Source organism: Channa argus, chromosome 14 (genome assembly GCF_033026475.1).
Source record: "Channa argus isolate prfri chromosome 14, Channa argus male v1.0, whole genome shotgun sequence".
In the NCBI taxonomy this organism is placed as follows: domain Eukaryota; kingdom Metazoa; phylum Chordata; class Actinopteri; order Anabantiformes; family Channidae; genus Channa; species Channa argus.
This window is the reverse complement of record NC_090210.1, coordinates 18,725,471-18,745,222: the sequence shown is the minus strand read 5'-3', so window position 1 is coordinate 18,745,222 and position 19,752 is coordinate 18,725,471. Positions and strand designations below refer to the sequence as shown.

The 19,752-nt window shown below is 42.0% G+C and overlaps 1 protein-coding gene across 2 annotated transcripts in view; it reads left to right on the top strand.

Moving 5' to 3' along the window:
- LOC137098627 (retinal-specific phospholipid-transporting ATPase ABCA4-like) overlaps positions 1-19,752 on the top strand; it is a 31,959-nt gene that overhangs the window by 2,491 nt on the left and 9,716 nt on the right. For both annotated transcript variants that reach the window (XM_067475068.1, XM_067475067.1), the window contains exons 6-31: positions 398-525; positions 739-936; positions 4,121-4,210; positions 6,118-6,355; positions 6,590-6,729; positions 7,229-7,345; positions 8,200-8,397; positions 9,759-9,964; positions 10,986-11,162; positions 11,344-11,566; positions 11,766-11,987; positions 12,121-12,325; positions 12,417-12,509; positions 13,001-13,207; positions 13,757-13,934; positions 14,125-14,256; positions 14,536-14,675; positions 14,761-14,898; positions 15,211-15,392; positions 15,560-15,665; positions 16,967-17,172; positions 17,453-17,507; positions 17,770-17,826; positions 18,268-18,431; positions 18,852-18,976; positions 19,164-19,262. In XM_067475068.1, coding sequence (XP_067331169.1) covers positions 398-525; positions 739-936; positions 4,121-4,210; positions 6,118-6,355; positions 6,590-6,729; positions 7,229-7,345; positions 8,200-8,397; positions 9,759-9,964; positions 10,986-11,162; positions 11,344-11,566; positions 11,766-11,987; positions 12,121-12,325; positions 12,417-12,509; positions 13,001-13,207; positions 13,757-13,934; positions 14,125-14,256; positions 14,536-14,675; positions 14,761-14,898; positions 15,211-15,392; positions 15,560-15,665; positions 16,967-17,172; positions 17,453-17,507; positions 17,770-17,826; positions 18,268-18,431; positions 18,852-18,976; positions 19,164-19,262 — 4,024 coding nt within the window. The remainder of the gene's footprint in view (positions 1-397; positions 526-738; positions 937-4,120; positions 4,211-6,117; positions 6,356-6,589; positions 6,730-7,228; positions 7,346-8,199; positions 8,398-9,758; positions 9,965-10,985; positions 11,163-11,343; positions 11,567-11,765; positions 11,988-12,120; positions 12,326-12,416; positions 12,510-13,000; positions 13,208-13,756; positions 13,935-14,124; positions 14,257-14,535; positions 14,676-14,760; positions 14,899-15,210; positions 15,393-15,559; positions 15,666-16,966; positions 17,173-17,452; positions 17,508-17,769; positions 17,827-18,267; positions 18,432-18,851; positions 18,977-19,163; positions 19,263-19,752) is intronic.

The window sequence follows — 19,752 nt, the reverse complement described above, 5'->3', positions numbered from 1 at the left end:
ATAATCTGCAGATTAATACTGAAGATAATTGCAAATATATGCAGATACTTAGACTTACTTCAGTTTAATAGATTACCAAGCATAAAGGTGCCCTATTCCACAAAATATTGATTTGATTAATTTGTCATATGCAGTTTTCACACTGTTATTTATGTTACGCATGACTTTAAAAGGTGTTTTCCTAATATCACTTTCTGAGAAATTAACTTTACTTGTTGACAGAGTTGGGCATAAATGTGTTTTCCCTCTTGCTTACTGGACTTTCCCCTTAAATACTGAATCCTTGCCAATCTCTATTTGTCTGAATCATTTCCTCAGAGCAATCCACTGCCAGTTGGGGCAATATTGTCTTTGTCCTTGACTATTCACTATCTCTGTTTCTGGTTTTCCCATCTAGGCCGTGGCCTCAGGGTAAACGACATACTTAAGGATGACGAGGTTCTCACAGCCTACCTGTTGCGAGACGCCGGCCTCTCAAACTCGATAGTTTACCAGCTCATCAATGCAGAAATAAGACTGGAACAGGTGCCGTTAGTTAGTAGTTATCTATGAAATGTAAAGGCTGTTGGATATAATGAGTTTTGGGGTCAAACCCTCGTGTAAAAATATTAGTTTTTTTTCTAGGTCTTCTTGATCATAAAGCATTATGATTGTTTAAGACGTTCACGACTGAAACTAATATAAATAGTCTTTACTTCTGGTTTTTATAAAACACTTTTCTGCTTTCATTTTGTCCAGTTTGCATACGGTGTCCCGGACCTGCAGCTGAAAGACATTGCATGCAGTCAGACCCTGTTGGAGCGCTTCATTATCTTTCCCAGTCGGATGGGGCTCCATGGGGTCCGCAATGCCATGTGTGCTTTCAGCCAACAAAGGCTGCAGAAGATAGAAGACATCCTCTATGCTAATCTGGACTTCTTCAAAATCTTTAAACTGGTTAGTAACTTGTTTGAAAGTACTTTATGCTGCCATTTGCACAACGAGGATATTAGCAAATTTCTGTCAAATTATCTAAAATGCGGCAGTGGTATCATTTTACCTGTTGTACCTTAGACCCATTCTGCCTTGTCCCATTGCCTTGAGATACATCACCAGGGTATAGGTTACTGGAAATGAGACCATTTTGAAAGTGTTTGAATTTTTCATTGACGTCATAGTCATTATTCCACTTTGAGATCCTCTGGAAGGCCGTGTTTGTTGGGAACGATCTGTTCCTTTTCCTGTCCTGGCACTGAAGGCCATAGCAGCAACCAGTCTCATTTGTTTACAGGAAGTTCACAAATTTCAGTCAGTAATAGACAAACTACTACACCTTTTTAGGTATAGTGGTGATTTCATTTAGTCACTAATGTACTATTGGTTGAAAATAACAGGAATACACATGTGGTTGTTTTTATATATCAGTTGTTAACCAGTAAAGTTTTTATTCTGTACCTTTTACTGTTAGCAATCCATTACAGAATAAAACAAAAACAGAACAAAAACAAAACTTTGTTACTCTTTAGAAATTCAGGCCTCCAAGAAAGCTACTCAAAAATATGTGGGTTTTTTTTCATAAAAATGGGAGGGAACGGTTCAGCAAATGTTAGCTAAACACCATAAAATATGATATTTTGGGGAATTGTTGTCAGCTAATTCACATCTGGTGCTTTACACAATTGGCTGTGTGTGCATTCAGGCTCAGGCCTGTGTGAGTCAGGTGACAGGCTCAGGGGGTTGGCATGACATTATCCCTGTTGGCCTGTTTCTCTAATGGGCTTAGCTAGACCTCACCCAGGGCCGGTAAGGTTTTCTGTAAGTATAAATACATTGTTAACCTGTGCCAGTGTGAAGAGTTCTGTTGCAAAAAAAAGTCCTATTGTAGATGTGTTGAAAGGACTTCTCAGGAAATGGGGTGAGCCTTTAGAGGCTGCATCCACTGAGACCACCACTAGACAGTATTGTTGCTGATTGGTGTCTTTCATTCTTTCTATTCTATTCAGCAAATTCTTCATCGGTGATGACTCTGCTCATTTACAGTATTTCTCAGTGAGCAAAGCTGGATATGTTGATCTTATGCTGGTGTGTCATACTTTTCCCCCTGAAACCTTGAGTCTAAAGCTTGAGAAACCTTGAGAAAGTCCGTGTTTGCTTAAAATAACATTTTGATTTTTGACACTTCAGCATAATTTTAACGCTAAGCCACTATCACAGTGCTATTTAGTCAGCAATGTTCTGTTGGAAACTTGATTCACAATCAGAGTGTGTCTGTCTGTTTGTCGAGAGATGCGTATTTATCGATCGATCGATAGATAGAGGTATAGATTCAAGATTCAAAAAATTGTATTGATCCCATAGGGAAATTGAATTGCCTTGTTAGAGCTGCTCTGCGCTTTTATCCAAAGAGCTTTACAATGTTGATTCCCATTCACACACCCTCACACACCGATGGATGCAGCATGGTGCTGCAGAAATGCTCCGAAACTACTTCCAGCCCCTCTCCCGTATGGAGAAATGATTGACAGGAGTCCCGGATTTTCTTAAGTCCACCACCAGTTCCTTTGGTTTACTGTTGTTGAGCTGGAGTTTATTGTGCTCACAACAGTTATAAAAAGAAAAAAACTGTCCACCACTGATCTGTAGTCACTGGGGACACTTGGCTCTCTCCTCACCTGCTGTGCTGAGATGGTCATTGTGGCAGAGACAGGAGTGGTATTCAAGTCATGCAGGGGCGAGATGTGGGCACCTGTGGTGAAGGTCCTTGGGAGTTGGATATGATGCAAATCTATTGAAAAAGCTGTTAAAATCATTAGCTATATGCACACTCCCCTCTGTCCACTGATTGCTGGTCTTATATCCAGTAATGCTTTTCGTGCCAGCCATGATTAGAGTCACCAGAGATCATAAAGAGGGCGTCAGGATGTTGGGTCTGGAGTCTGGGTGTATGACATCAAATGCACCATCTGCGATAGCAGAGGAAGGAATATAGACAGCGATCAATATGGCATGTGAGAACTCCATGGACGTATGGTATGGACGAAGGTCCACCACCAACAGTTCGATGTCTGGGCAACAGACTTTTTCTTTGACAGTAACTTCACCAGTAGTATGACACTACCTGCTGTGGATGTAAATGACCAGGCCCCCTCCTTTGCTCTCTCCTCCGATCCACCTGCGCCGTGCTGAAGCCTTCAGGACTGATGCGTGTGTCGGACATTCTGTCCCGCAGCCACGTCTCTACGAAACACGTTAGATTACACTCTCGAAAGTCCTTCCTCACCAGTGCCGTCAACTCGTCCACCTTGTTATGCAGAGAACTCACGTAATAGTCACTGTGCAGATGTACATATTGGTAATATGCATAAAAATCATTATGCAGTCCTTAGTTTCTATAAACTGCAGTAGTAGTAGAAGCAGTATTTTAGTGGTGACCTGTGCATTTATCCCGCTAGCTCTTAAGTTTAAAGCCCCTTACTACACCAACTTGTGTCTTTTAACGTTTCCCATCCTCCTCCTAACACCCTTCCATTCTTTTACCTCGCTTTCTCCTTCCCCCCACCCTCACTGCACCACCTCCCTCCCCTCCTTCCTTCATTCATTGAAAAGCAGGCACGAAGAATGCCAGAGGAAGGATATCTCATGTGTGTGTTTGTCTTGGCATTCAGAGTTTCCGTAGCCCTCTGCCCTGACCAGGCTTTTTCTAACAACTGCTGGTAATGGTTCCTCTGCAAGTTAAAACCTACTGAGGGATGTTAAGAGGAGTAATGTTGGCATGATTCCATATCAAAGAATTGTTGGATTTCAGGTTTGATACAAGTTGACTAAAGCTACTACGATAGACCCACAGTCCAGTGGATGTGGGTGGGGTGTGATGTGGTTTTTCTGAGCCGGTTCCCTGATTCTAATTCATATAAAGTCTGTGTAAAGAACATATTGTTCCTTTACAGGCCAAACATTTGTTGGAACTACTTTACAATACTTTAGGGTTGCAGTCTAAGTGGTTTTGTGCTAGATGTCTAAAGCCGTCATGGGACATGAAATACAAAAGCAGCAATGGTTTTGATACAAAAGTACAAGTTGTGTCAAATCTCGACTGTACAATTATATTTCACTAATGCACCTTGTGGCATTGTTTCCTCAGATGCCCAAAGTTATGGACAGGAGCTCTGAGGGGATTGACCTTCACTTCTGGGGCCGGGTTCTTAAGACGGCATCAGAGAAGTTTCTAATCGTGAGTGCTCCAAAGTTCATCTATTCCCTCCACTTCTGCTCCTTCAGATCAGAGACCCCAGTATTTTTAGCCCTGCAGGAAACTCGCCTCTTCCGCTGCTCCCTGTTTGCGAAATGTTCACACAAGGAGCAGCTGAGTGATGGGCTCAACAATGTGGGAGGTAGGCTTGTGTATAATAACGCAATCTGAATTGCATCTCAGGAAACATCTATGGTTGTACACCTAACTATAGTCTTACACTAATTCAGAGAAACACACACAAAGTTGTGTGTTTCAGCACGTTCACTGTACGTCCCAGGGGTGGCATACCCAATCATCACCTTAGCTGAGATGGGAGAGAGAAAGGGACGGCGTGGAGGGTTTGTGGGGGAGGGAAAGACATTCCTGTGAGGTGACACATCCTGTAGGTGGAACCTTTGTATCACCGCGGTGACAGAAAGGCGAGCCAAATGCTCTCATTACCTGCCTCTCCTTCTTTTCACCGTAGTGAGTGTGTGTTTGTGTGAAATAATAAATACAAAAAAGGGAGGAAAAGGGAGTGAGACTGAATTGGGGGTGGGGGGGGCTTCACCATGTGCATGTTCACACGTAATACTTTGAATTGGTTTGAATTGGGGGCATAGAAAAGCCATGAGTCATTTTTCTCACTGACCTTCGACCAAGTTGCTTATCAGTGCTGCAGTGAAGTCTACATTTGATATCATTGGGGGTTTCATAAATATTCCAACTAAAATCCATCCCTTATGATATCATCAGGTTTGAAATAGTGCTTCTTTTTAGGTTTGATTCCACAACAGATGGTTTTCATCATCGGCTGATTAAATCTGTGGACCAATATGTTACTAGCTTCAACCAAGTGCATTTCTCCCCTGTGTGCACCATGAGAAGGTTGCCAGAAATCTGACTTAGGTTCCATCAATTGGAGAATATTCCACCCTCCAACTATCCCTGTCACATAAGGAGCGATGCTTCTCCAACATGTTAGCTTATCTTCCAAACTACAGTTTTCTAGTGGCTGCTTATCTTATGAAATTCCACACTGTATAACTGAATAGGAGAAACATAAATATAAATGCCTTTCATATAATTGTCTGATAAAAGGTCAAATAGCTGAAAATGAAATGGTTATGCTTTCCAGCAATACGCTCACTCATCCTGTCGGGGGCACCATGATATTCTGCCCCTTGCTGGTAAGAATATGAAGTCTGCCTACCTCTGAAGGAATGTGTATAGTGGAGTGGGTGTGATGTGTGTGGATGTGATGCGAATCGTGCAAATTACAATCAAATTAAAACTATAAATAAAAGTCAGGTTAGACTGATGCTGCTGCTGTTTCTCCATAAGACGGCTCATAAAAGCTTAGGGTCGATTGCAGAATAAGATCTAAACACTGGCCTACGTGTAAGACTGGTTTTCACTCTTTGTACAGTATAGTTCGGTTTAACTAAGTCATCCATCTGCAGCTATTCAAAAAACAAATGGTTCAATGCTACCAGGTTTTTAATGTTGGTCCCCTGGTCAGCTAGGTACCTAACAGACTTTACAGACAGTGAGGCATTAACATGATTCGACCACTCTACCTCCTGTGCCACAGTCGCCCCTTAAGTTACTCACCTTAAAGGTTGAAGGGGCTACTTTAGCCAATTCCTGGTGACATTGAGTTACAGGCGGGGTACAACCTGGACCGATCGTATCTTAAAAAGAACTCACAGAGCTGTTAATAAAGGTATAGATCCATATTCTTGTCAGTCAGACTTAGGGAAGACCTGAAGTTTGGGTTGTGACTGAGGCTACAGGAGATGGTTTGATCTTAACAGATACGCTTTAAGTTTCTATGGACCATTAAAAAACAAAACCTGATCACTTACAAAATCGCTTTCATGTCTTGCCCTGTATCTCGTACACAGCTGAAAGAGCAGGAGAGCTCTCAGGAGCTCCTAAAGGCAGTTTCCTCCCTGTTCCAAGCCGGGGGCCCACCCTCCTTCTCCCAGCTCATGTCCAGTGTGTCAAGTCTCTTCTGTGGATACCCAGAGGGAGGCGGGTCCAGGGTCCTGTCCTTCAACTGGTATGAGGACAACAACTACAAGGTGTTTCTCGGGGTTAATGGCACCAAGAACCACAATTATGTCTATGATGATACAACCAGTAAGTAATTGAATCCGGAGCCGTAAATGTGTCGGTACCATTTTCTTCACTTTACAGAAGCACTAGTCAGCTGAGTTATCATAAATTACTATTATTGATAATTTAATTTATTTTAACTGAATGTCGGTTTGCTAAGGATATGATATAGCATCTCTGCTCTGTAAAATATTCTATTTTTTTCCCCATCTCATTATTTTCTATATTTGAATATTTTTGCAATTCTTTCACCCATAGCTCCATTCTGCAATGCCCTGATGGAGACACTGGAGTCCAACCCTGTCACAAAAATTGTGTGGAATTCAGTCAAGCCCCTGCTGATGGGAAAGATCCTGTACACCCCTGACTCCCCTGCCGTCCGCAAGATCTTAAAGAGTGTAAGCGAGACCACCTCCAGCCCGACCCCTCACCTCTTTCTCTCTGTCTCTCTACTTGCTTTTTCTCTCCTTCTCCATTTTTTTCCCTGACGCTCTCAGTATCTGTTCGTATCTGTTCATATCCCTTCTTAGGAATGAGCTGACCACTAAGGCAAAGGAGGGGACAGGGATTGGGCACCAATGTGCTGTGGTGTTAGGGGAGAATTAAACAATAAATTGGAAGTGAGAGTGCAGCACCTAAAGGAAAAACTGTTAGATCTCCTTCATAGCTTCTGACCAGATTTAATTTGAAGTAGAGATTTTAACCAAACAACCTAATGTGATAATCCAGCTGTTACCTATGTTGAGTAATAATAAAAGCTTCTATAGACCTCACCTGTCAGCACAGAACAACATTTGTTCATACTGTCTTTGCTTCCGCCTTGCTCTGGAAATACAGTATTTGTGAACATTACATCAGTCTACTTTGACTCAAAATTGTGTTCTTGTGTGTATCCAGGCCAACACAACCTTCGAGGAGCTAGACAGGCTCCAGAACATGGCCAAGGCCTGGGAGGAGGTGGGCCCCCAGCTCTGGGCTTTCTTACACAACAGTGTCCAGATGAACATGATCAGGGTATGAAGCATTTACAAATGTCCGTATATGTGCAAGAACCGCTGTGCACAATTTTAGGTGCATCTGGACACAAAAAGCCAATTCATTTTTCCACTTTTAAAAAAACAATTATGCTCTCAAATGTACATATATAATACACTTGCTGGCAAATATATTTGTAAGTGTAGCAATATGTACAACAGTAGATTCTAAATAACCAAGCAGAATTTAAAATTCCCTCTTTTTCTTTCTTCTTCCCAATGCAATTCAACTAGGAAATTGAGAGAAACATAATGAGGGACTTTTATTTGAGACTTTTGCCATGGAAAAATCCACTTTATTGAATAAACTCAAACTGCTTAGGCCTCATTTTTAGCTTTAGAAGCACATTTGGATACATTTTTACAGAATTAGGACTGTGGATTTTGGCCCCCATCCCTTCTATTGAAAGAGGAAGAAGACTGGCTGGTATTAACAGGAGGAATGATTGCTCCAAGAATGACCGGGTTCAGTGTTCATGTGGGCCCTGACTGCTGTTTTAAAAACGCACAGTTACTAACTCAGAGTTTACCAAGAACAACTGCCTCACATCCTTTTTCACAGAAAACATTATGATAGGAAAAGGCACAGGTGTGAATATCAGTTATATTGAATTGCTTTAACATCATATTGTCTTGGTATTTTGCATTGCATATTTTGAACGACAAAGGTAAAAGAAGAAATGAGGGCAAAGGATAAAACCCATTTTGCAAATTTGTGATATGACAAGAAATTGTTACATCTATTACATTTTCCATTATCTGACTGTAATATTGTATAGAAATATGGTTTAGAGCCTCATCACAGAAACTGTGCTTCTGTCCCTTTCTCTGCAGGACACCCTGCGAAACCCGACAGTGATGCACTTCATTGACAACAGTCTGGAGGGCAGCAACTTTACCACCGAAGACATCCTTAACTTTCTGTACAACGGTCCAGAAGAACAGAGAGATGCAGGCATGCAAGACTTTGACTGGAGGAACATTTTTAACGTTACCGACCAAATCATACGCATGTTCAACCAGTATGGAGAGGTTAGAAATTTCTATGGTTCGCTGTGTTTTGCTCCTGTCTCGATTTCCAAAATCCTGCACGTTGCCAGCACTCGCTTCCTAAGCTGTTTTGGCCTTTTTAACACCCAGCTCTCCAGACAGCAGCATCAGTCTTCCGGGTCTGCTCCCAGGATATTTCAGCCAGGCCCCTTTGAAACCGAGCAGGCCACTTAGCACTGCTATAGAGCTGCTCTCCTGTCCTGTAGGCTGAATGGCTGGGAGAACAAGTCCGCTGTCACCCCCTCCCTTTGCTTCCATTTTGGGCCAATGATAAAGTAGAGAGTAGGTGGGAGTGAGTCACCCCCCTGGGAGCTCAAGGCTGTTTTGGTTTATGGCCCCTCATGGAAACACACCCCTGCGCCTGTGAAATGGCAGAGGGCAAATCACCCCATCCTTCATGTGGTCCTCTCTCATCTAATTGTGGTCCTGGAGAGAGCACTGTCAGTGGTGGCATCTCAATCTGTCCTTTGTTTCCAAGTTCAGCATCAAGCCCCTTTGAAGCCCCTCCAACAAACCCAGGCAATTTAGCCAATTAGATATAGCTGTCAGCTAGCATTGGGCCATAGGATAACTGGTGCATTAGGTCCTGTCACTCTGTCAGGGGTGTGTTTCTCACACTGAAATCCCATTGGAACGTGTGTATCAGCAAGGATCTTTCTTCTCAGCCCGTCTCTGAGTGAGCATTATTGTGCTGTAAATGTATGGCTCCGTGAAGATGAATGGGATGCGCTCTCCCGTCTTTCTTTGAGTGCTCTCAGGGCATTGTACAGTAATGTGAATGGAGACATTAGACATGGTGTATATAGGGGTTCTGGGGCGGGGGTTAGACAGCGACATGTTTGTGTGTGTTTGGGGGGGGGATGGAGTTTCACATTGCAGCTACATGTGAATCCTATCTGTGTGTGAGAAAATGCCAGCTTGTGTGTGTTTGCATGTGTAAGTGGACGCTATATATATGTGTGTGTGTTCATGTATTTGTGTGTTGTTGCAGAAGAAATGAAGTAAATGTTCCCATGTCACCAGATCCCCCTCAGTGAAACATGGAATGAATACAAATGTGCAAAACCCAACCCACACAATGACTGACTGTTATTACAATAATACAATACATAACCAATTATGTTAATGACTGTTTCTTACTTTTTTCCTTTGCACATATTTCACATAAAAATGTTCTTTTGACAATATCTTTCATTAATCACTTGTAAATGTATTTCTTTTCTTTCTTTCTTTTTTTTTTGTTGTGATGGCCTGTTTGATAATTGAGCATCTTTGCTAACTTATGATCAAACCCCAGGGCATTTTCCTTTTTTTTTTTTTTTTTTTTTTTTTACTCTTTGCAGTGCATCCGTTTGGATAAGTTTGCAGCTTACACAGATGAGTCCCAGATGATCCATCAGGCCCTGTACCTACTGGAGGAGAACAAGTTTTGGGGCGGAGTGGTCTTCATGGACATATATCCCTGGACTACAAGTGTTCCCCCACATGTCAAGTATAAGATCCGCATGGACATAGATGCAGTGGAGCGCACAAACAAGATCAAAGACAGGTCGGCAACAGCTGTGTGGAGTGATGTTATTCTTAGTAATGCGCAGCCTTTTGGCTTTTGACCACTTGGAGTGAAATAGACTGTGCACTTTTGAGGCAACAATTGCATGTGTTCCCAAGCATTTCCTCTTCTTCTACCTCCCGATGTTTGAGACATGATTAGGTAAAACATTCATGTATTCTTTTTTTTTTAAAATGCTAAGGTGGTCAGAAAATGGATGAAGCCCATTTATTCTTTCCTATCCAGTAAACCATCAAGCGAGCACTTGGATTAATCTTGCAACCACTTTAAGTGCCACATACTAATTCACACACAAGTTATTTTTATTTAGTAATATTGTCCAATGCATTTCTTTGCAGCTCACTGGTATGTAAAAACACAGGGCTTATTAAAAATCAAACAAGTACCAAACAGCCCTGACAGCCTTCAATTCCTTCCTATTTTCATGTTTCTACCACTGTATTAGTGGAACCATTTCTATGGATTTGTCACATTGCTCAAAGGAAGAAAAGAAAAACTCACCAGCTGGCCTCTGTGTGTTTTCCAAAGTGTATTGGTGGTTCCATATTAACTTGATACCTGCCCTTTCGTTCTCCCATGTGAGGCTCTTACATGCATTACCCTTTTTCTTTGATGCCCCACTCATAAACAGACGGTGTGTCAATAGCCCCTGGGGTGAACAAACACTTTTAGCTGTTTACATTGCACCAACAGACCCAGTGGCAGGAGGCCTGCCTCTATACAATTGATTAATCAGATTGTAAAAAGGCTTTGCTTCAGACTTATCTGCTTAGGTCACAGCGGTGTACGTGTGTGTGTGTGTGTGTGTGTATGTGGTTTACAGACTTTGGCTTAAGGATGTTTTATTACTACACTGTTTTTCAAAGAATAACAACAAAGCTTAAATATTGTGTTGTATTATGGCCTGATTGAAGTAATAGATGCATTTTTATTGCTTCAGCATCGTGACAACACAACCTCAGAGCAATCTCATGACTATCCCTATATGGTTGTGTCTCAGGTACTGGGACCCTGGCCCCCGAGCAGACCCCATGGAGGACCAGAGGTACATCTGGGGAGGATTCGCCTACCTGCAGGACATGATCGAGCACGGCATCATCAAGCTTCACACGAGCAACGACTGGCCACTCGGGGTCTACGTCCAGCAGATGCCTTATCCATGCTATGTGGATGATCTGTGAGTAAACCGGGGGAATGGGAAGCAGGGTTTGTTGAAGTGGCTTTAGGTTTTCTGAAACTGTCTCTCCTCAGTCACGATAAGCTGTATATTAATGCTGCCATGGGGTTAATGAGTTTTCACAATCCGGTAATAAGTTCATGTCTCAACTCATCCTCTTTTTTTTTTTTTTTTTCTCCAGCTTCATGATCACCCTGAACCGCTGCTTCCCCATGTTCATGGTGCTGGCTTGGATCTACTCTGTGTCCATGAATGTCAAGAGCATCGTGCTGGAGAAAGAGCTGCGCCTTAAGGAGACGCTCAAAGCCATGGGGGTCAGCAACGAGGTCATTTGGTGCACGTGGTTTATCGACAGCTTCATAATGATGACTGCAAGCACGGCACTGCTCACTGCCATCATCATGGTGAGTTAAACAGCGGCGTGGGATCAAGAAGGTCAAAGAAGTCGTGCAGATGGAGAAACTTGGGGCATATTTTAAATGCTAAAAAGTTTGGAGAGTTGATGTTCATGTTAATTTAATGGGGTCCTGTTATGTATTATTTTTAAACTTTTATTACTTTGAAACTCTATTTAATGAAAAATACACTGTCTTTTCCTTCCAGGGTGGGAAGGTGCTGAATTACAGCGACCCCATCCTCGTCTTCTTCTTCCTGCTGACTTTCACCGTGACCACCATCATGCAGTGTTTCCTAATGAGTGTGTTTTTCAACAAGGCCAACCTGGCGGCCGCCTGCAGCGGCATCATCTACTTTACCCTCTACCTGCCGCACATCCTCTGCTCGGCCTGGCAGGACCGCATTACAACAACCATGAAGCTGGTCGCTGTACGTCAATCATTTTTTGTTTGGTTCAGGATCACAATTATAAAACATCCTAGTTGCAGGAATCATTGCTATTGTGTGTAGATATTCTGCATTTGTACCTAAGCCAAGCTTCTTCTTCCCACGGTTACTGTAGAGCCTTTTGTCTCCAGTGGCTTTCGGGTTTGGGACGGAGTACCTGTCGCGGTATGAGGAGCAGGGTTTGGGTCTGCAGTGGGACAATGTTCAGACCAGCCCTTTAGAGAAAGACACTTACTCCTTCCTTACCTCCATCCTCATGATGATTTTTGATGGTGTCCTTTACGCCTTTCTGGCCTGGTACCTGGATAATGTCTTCCCAGGTTCGGCTGCTTGTCTACTTTTAGCTTTGTTTTAAAGCTTTGTTTTAAAATGTTATTACACTTAGAATTCTATCGCATTTCTTCTCTACAGGGAAGTACGGCATTGGTCGGCCATTCTACTTCCCATTCCAGACCTCATACTGGCAAAGACCTGCTCCCTCGCAAATGGAAATGGCTGATCAAGGTCAGTACTATTTGCTCTGATTTGTCTCACATGCAGCTGTCACTTGCCCACTGAAGGGCTATAGTTGTGCCAGAAATGTCAATAAAAGGTGTGAAATGACAAGAAATGCCTCACATCTTCAGATGCTGTGTCGGGACAATGGTCCACACAGTAAAAAAAAACCTGTTTAAATAAAGAAAAAGAATAGGTTTTCTTCTCCAGGAAAATCAGAATGAAAACATTGGCCTATCTGTGGCTATTTTTCACACATGCAGGAAGAGGTCGTCTCATCACAACCAGGAATCAAACATTCACAAAGCATGCACGCATTTATGTAGTTGGAGCAGTAAATGCAACCTGTGTAATATAACATTTGTCTTGATGGGAGCACAATGTTGTCAGGAGTAACGTACTGTATCTCACACAACTATAGTAGTTGACTCTGAAATGTGACTGATAAAACCTGAGCAAATTAAACCAGAATATATGGCTCTGCAATCTGTTCCGTCTAGACACTGAGAAACCAGAACCAGGCAACACGGACAAGGATGTTGAGAGCAGGGCCACACCGGAGAGAAACATCTGCAACGGCTCGGCCAGCAGGAAAACCTGTAAGCACCAGAGTAAGAGGGAACGACTGGAGAGAGAGAAGGAGCTGCTGAGGCGACAAGAACAAAGTCCAAATCCGGAAGAGGAGTGTCAGGACTCGGGGAACGAAGGTAAGCATTAAGAAATGCACAGCTGGAAGCCAGGAGGCGGCAGCAGAAATGTGGGACTGAAGGGCAATAGGGAGCACTCTGAGGACATCTGGTGGAAAGGCTAAGTAACACACCCATACCTGGATCTGCAAGACAGAAAGGGAACAGGGCAAATGAAAAAGCACCAGAGGAATAATAAACAAAAGAGATAATTTGTGCTTGTGTCTGTGATGATTAACTAACTGGTACCTGAGCCAGTACGGTTATTAGGAAAAATCTGCTGGTCTGCATTATACAGGTTTAAAAGTAAAACATGAACAAACACAAGTTTCTAAAGTTACTTTAACATAATTTGTCATATGCAAACGCTTCTGTTATTGATGTACCAGGCATCCGTTCAACTGTAGAGTTGTTATTCTAATTAGGGTTAGGTTAATATAATCAAACTGCAAAATACATTTTTCCTTTTTCTTTTCCCCTTTGTCTTTTACATTTTCACAAACGGTTAATTTCAACTGAGACCAACTGTTACTAATGATTCTTTTTGTGTCTGTTTTGTGTCCACTACAGTCCGGATGTTCTTTGAGTCAGAACCAGTGGGCCTGAAGATGGGAGTGCAGATCCAAGACCTGGTAAAAGTGTATAATGGAAGTTCTCGTCCAGCCATTAACCACCTCAACATCAATTTCTATGAAAGCCAGATCACATCCTTCTTAGGCCACAATGGGGCTGGAAAAACTACAACTATGTAAGAAAAAGTTGGATTTAATTAATTTCATATATACATTGACCTCAAAAAAATGCATTTTACAATGAGTATTTAGTAAAGGGGTAACAGTACTACTTAAAAATAAATTGTTTTCCCCTCAGCCTCAGATTTAAAGTCATTGTGAATGAGAAGTTTAGAAGTTTGGCTCAGTTCTGTTACTGTTTTCCAGGTCCATCATGACTGGCCTGTTCCCTCCTACATCTGGCACTGCCTACATTAATGGAAGAGACATTAGGACCGACATGGACATCATCCGTTCCTCTATGGGCATGTGTCCCCAGTATAACATCCTCTTCAAACAGTAAGTCATGTTCCAGGTGAAAATAGTTTTACAAAACAGCATGAAAAACTGAACCATGAGTTAGTTGAATAAAACATACTTGTTTATTATATAGTTTCGGTAAAAGTTTAAGTTTTAGAATTCTTCACCTCTTTGATAAAGTGAGGCTTTGAAAATCGAAAGGCTTTAAAGGCAGTTGTTGGAGACAGTTACTGATTCACTTCCTGCTTTTTAAAGCATTTACACTGTGTTAAAACTGACAAAACACCAATTTTACCCTTTTCCTCTGTAAAACTCCAGTCTCACAGTCGAAGAGCACATCCTGTTCTACTCGCTGCTGAAGGGTCGGACCCATGAGGACGCAGAGAGGGAGTCTGAGGAAATGCTGATGGATCTGGGGCTGCCACACAAGAGAGACGATGAGGCTCAGAACCTCTCAGGTTGTCCACTTGTTACAGTGTGTGCGAAATGATAAGGTCCTTCAGTGATGTGTCTCTTCTGAATAGTCTGTGTTTCACATTGCAGGTGGCATGCAAAGGAAACTGTCAGTTGCCATGGCGTTTGTTGGAGGGTCAAAGGTCGTCATCCTGGATGAGCCCACCTCAGGAGTAGACCCCTACTCCAGAAGATCTATTTGGGACCTACTACTCAAATACAAAACCGGTAAAAATGCCCCTTTAGCTCGGGGATCTAACGTCAATGGGCACAAGTAAACATCTCACTGCTAATGCCCACGTTTTCCTGTTACACGGAAAATTTGCAGCCCCCCCGAGGCACTTGAATTAAGTAGTGAGCTGATCAAACGAAAAAATTCAGCTACAACAAAAGCAAAAAATCTCATCATAAAATCAATACATTTAAGCATCTGCTGGCACTTGAAAGCTACGGTTAACTCTGTTTTTAACTAATAGAATGGAGTAAAACTTCCTTTGATTCAGCAAAGGACGCTTTGATGAAAGTTTAACCCTTGTGCAGGGCGTACAGTTATTCTATCCACACATCATATGGACGAGGCCGACCTGCTCAGTGACCGCATCGCCATCATCTCCAAAGGACAGCTCCACTGCTGTGGATCCCCTCTGTTCCTCAAGAACTGTTTCGGAGTGGGTTTCTACCTGACACTGGTGCGCCGCATAAAGGACCTGAAGAAGGGCGAGGTGAGCTTTGTCTTGTGCACACAATCATCCAGCTGCAGTATTTCTCTCCCCCATCTGTTCATTCTGCATTGGAAATTGAATCAGCTTTTAACAAAGGCACAACAGACAGTGGTTTTCAGTTCTCTGGCAGGATTTGTTGTTTAAGGCGTCCTTGTCTTTGCTGTCAGAATGACTGTGACTGTGCCTCAGACTGTTCCTGTGCCTGCTCCATCTGTACGGGATACAAAGATCAGTCCCAGAACCAGTCTCAGCAGCTGGACAGAGTTTTGGAGGGTAAGCGTGTACCTGTTAACTTATTCTACTGTGGCTGCATAATCCTGAGCTGCTCCTCTGTTTATGTGCATGTGTTTGGTCGTATTGAGGAGCAACTTGAAATGTTGGCCCCGGGAGTGAGAATAATTTTGGAAAGTTTGTTCCTTCCTTTGGGTAAAGTCACTTAAGCTTAGGTTAGGTAAGAGTTGCATTTACGCATTTGGCTGCAGTGGCTGAACATGGGTATAGATGGTCTTTGGTTACAACTATTAAGTATTTCTATATTTAATAATAATTTACCCAGTTTACCTGGTTCTTTATTTAACCAGGTAAAATCCACCAAACATTTGTGATTCAGTGATTAAAAGACACCAATCAACAACTAAACAACAATCGTTTTTAATAGATTTAAGTTCTCTAGAAGCTAAGATCTCTTTGTATGGTTATTTCCTCCTTCTATTTAAGTTCCTTTTCAAGTTTATTCGAGGCTGCAGGAGCAGCAGGCCCACATTCAGTCCAAGACTTTGGGCCACTAAACAGGAAAGAGTTCTGACATCTCAGATCAAATCACAATCAGGAATTATGAAAACCCCTCAACATGATTAAAGGAACAAAAATCAAACTTAGACAAAACGTCCTTGTTGTAATTTACTATGCTCTTAGCAAACACTAAAACAAGCAAACCTACAACTATCAACAGATAGATTAGGATACGGCTCTTTATCCAGTAGAGTATCACAGGTGGCAGCAGTGGCTCAGTTGGTAGAGTGGCCACCTCTTCCCGACCAAGGATCCTCAACTCATGGGATGGGGACAAAAATACAAAAATCCAGTAGAGTATCATAGACTTAAAGCCAGGCAGAAGAATGGATACAGATACAGAAACCTTCCAGACTTTCTAAGCCACGGCAGGAAATTCTCTGACTGACCGTCATTGATTAAGATGTGAATATAGTCCTTAGTTTACTAATAATGTGAGTGTGTGTGTGTGTGTGTTTGAACATTCACATGATCGTCCTACTTTAAGTTGCAAAACAGATACAGAAACAATTTTTTCACATTTGTAATTTAGTGGTAACATTAAACATTGAGCTTTTCTTTCCTTTTTTTTTTTTTTTTAAATTCTGCCTGAGGACACTGTACTTGAGATGCAACACCACGTAGTTGTTTAAGCACAAATTCACACACACATTTTAGCGCTTGAATAATTGTGCCTGTTTGGGGGTTTTGCATCTTAAGCAGTTTCCCGTCTTTTGTCTTTGTCTTGCTTTCTGCTATTTTGGTAACACTTTATTCTTTAATGCCGTCTGTCTTCCTCCCAGGGGACATAGACAGCATCACCAGCCTCATCCACCACCATGTCCCAGAAGCCAAACTGATTGAGATGATTGGACAGGAATTGACCTATTTGCTGCCCAATAAGGGGTTTAAACACCGGGCGTATGCCAGTCTGTTTAGGGAGCTGGAGGAGACGCTCGCTGACATGGGGCTCAGCAGCTTTGGCATCTCAGATACATCACTTGAGGAGGTAGAGACTTGATTTCATCCGAACAATCATGTACACTAGATTTACATGAAATGATCTGACAGACAATTAGACCAAGGTACAATGGACATCAACTTTAGTGGAAACAGGACAGTATGTGAATACACTTGTAGTTGTTTCTTATTTTTTATGGACTCTTCGAGTTTAATGAAGAAAAATGAGAACTGGGTAAACATAAAAGTAGAGCTACATTTAACTTTATTTAATGTGTGAAAAGTCATAGAAGTTTGAGAAAGGTGTTATTTTTTTTTTTGGCTTCCAGATATTCATAAAGGTCACTGCAGATGGAGAAGCAGCGAATAATGCCACCACTCCTGGTAAATACCACCGCAGAATATTCTACATGGCCTTTTCCTAGAATTGAATTTGTGGCCCATCGCCCTGTGACTCTGATGTGTTGTTATTCCAGCTGCCTCGCACCTGTCCTTATTATACTGTTAGTGTTAGTGTATGCGAGACTGTCTTACACAACTGCTAGTACTTGTCTGTCCTTAAAAGTACTGTGGTGCATCATGTGTTAACCTTCTAGTTTGTGTGTGTGTGTTGTGTTTCACTTCTGTGTTGCCCTCCCACCTCTAGAGCAGTGGATGTTACAGCGGAGAACAAACAGCATTGCTGGTGTAGAGGGAGATGAAGGTCAGAGACTTGAAAGACACACTAGTGGCAAAATATAAAAGCCGCTTTATTTTCTTTATTGATTCTACTGGACTTCAGACAATCAGCAGAATGTCTGTTAATTCAATGTTACATGAAATGTATGATCGATAGTCATTGTCTAAATTTTAAGGCAACATGTTCCCGACTGGCTTAAGCCTGGATGGATTATGAGAAAATAGGCAAAGACATCCCCACACTTTTCTTTTTGGTCTTGTTGAGTATAATTGTGGTAAATTTACATTTATTAGTTTGTTTTGTGCCCGTTTTTGCTCATTACATATATTTGACACTTTGTCTGTTTTTGTGTGCCCAATATCTGTTCACACAATGACCTGACCAAGACTTTTTTTCCCTTCAATTTGTCGCCTGTGCGTTTATCATAAGTTTAGTACTTACTGGGTGTTTTCTTGTTAACCACAGAACATAATGGCATGAACGGCACTGCCCCTGGGGCTTCCGACAGCAGGACAGGAAAAGGCTCCAGGCAGGTGAAAGGTAGCAGTCTGATCGTGAAGCAGTTCCATGCCCTGCTGGTGAAGAGGTTTCACCACGCCAAAAGAAGCCAGAAAGACTTCCTGGCACAGGTGAACGCATACAGCAATGCATTGTTATTTACATTTAGTCATGTAGCGACTTAAAGGCCTCGCACCTCTGAGGGTTCAGAAAACACACATGTGGACTGTAGAAAAATCTATAAACTGTCATTAGTGGACAACCCGCTTAACCTCTGAGCCACGTCCACCCCACAAATTGTTACATGGTTTTGACTTGTTAATACAGATTGGACTGTTGGACCTGGATGCTGTCAGGACTATAGTATAGATAACTTTAATCAACTGTTGCAGCAGACTAGTGGAATGTCTTCACCAAATAAACAACACTATTTGAGTGGCTGTAAGGTTTTGTCAAACTGGATTAGGAAATGCAGTGAGGAGAACAAGTTCACATTTGACTGACAGGACATTTTAAACCTAATAATGTGAAAAACTTCTTCTTGCTTTCAGATCGTCCTTCCTGCCAGCTTCGTCCTGATAGCTTTGATTTTCACCACGATAGTCCCTCCATTTGGAGAGTATCCAAGCCTGACTCTGACCCCCTGGATGTACGGACAGCAGTACACCTTCTTCAGGTCAGACACTGTGACGCACATTGGGGACATGGCAGATTGCCAGTTCTTTTGCTAATAGATTTTACTTTGACAAAACTCCACCTTTAAAAAACCCCCAGTTATGTAACACATTTGACAGATTATATTATACTGCTTACTTTATATTCTTCCACTCATTTTCTTAAACCTGATTTTGTTCCCCACTCAGCAATGAGCAACCATTTGACCTCAAAATGAAACGCTTCACAGAGCGATTGTTAAACCGACCAGGACTGGGGACCCGCTGCATGGAAGGAGAACAAATGGAGTGAGTATGAGGACTACAGATAGCTTAGGACAGAGTAGGATAACATGAAATAAAGTGCCAAGAATGCATAATTTGCATTATTTCAAGTAACCGTTTCTGACATCTTGGACCATTAAAGATGTTTGAAGAAAAATCATTTCGGCTTTCGGGGAAATTTCTCAGACTCAACTTGAATTTTATTAAAGAATAACTGGTGCTGACATCCTGAATCAGAAAAAGTGCAGCAGTCTTGCTTGTTTTTCTTTCCTGAAAAACATATTTGTAAAAAGGTCACATTTTAGCCCAAATACATTCAACACGTCCACAAAATAACGTTTGAATTTGTTGAGAAACGTTATTTTTGACAGTATGCAGATCGGTAATTTTGTTTTAGTAACAAAAATTCTATTTAAACACTCACGGTGCTGAGCCTCACTAATTCAGTGGATGTGCACAGAGAAATAGTAAGATCTACTTTAAATGCAGCAGAAAGTTAAGTGGATGCATAGAG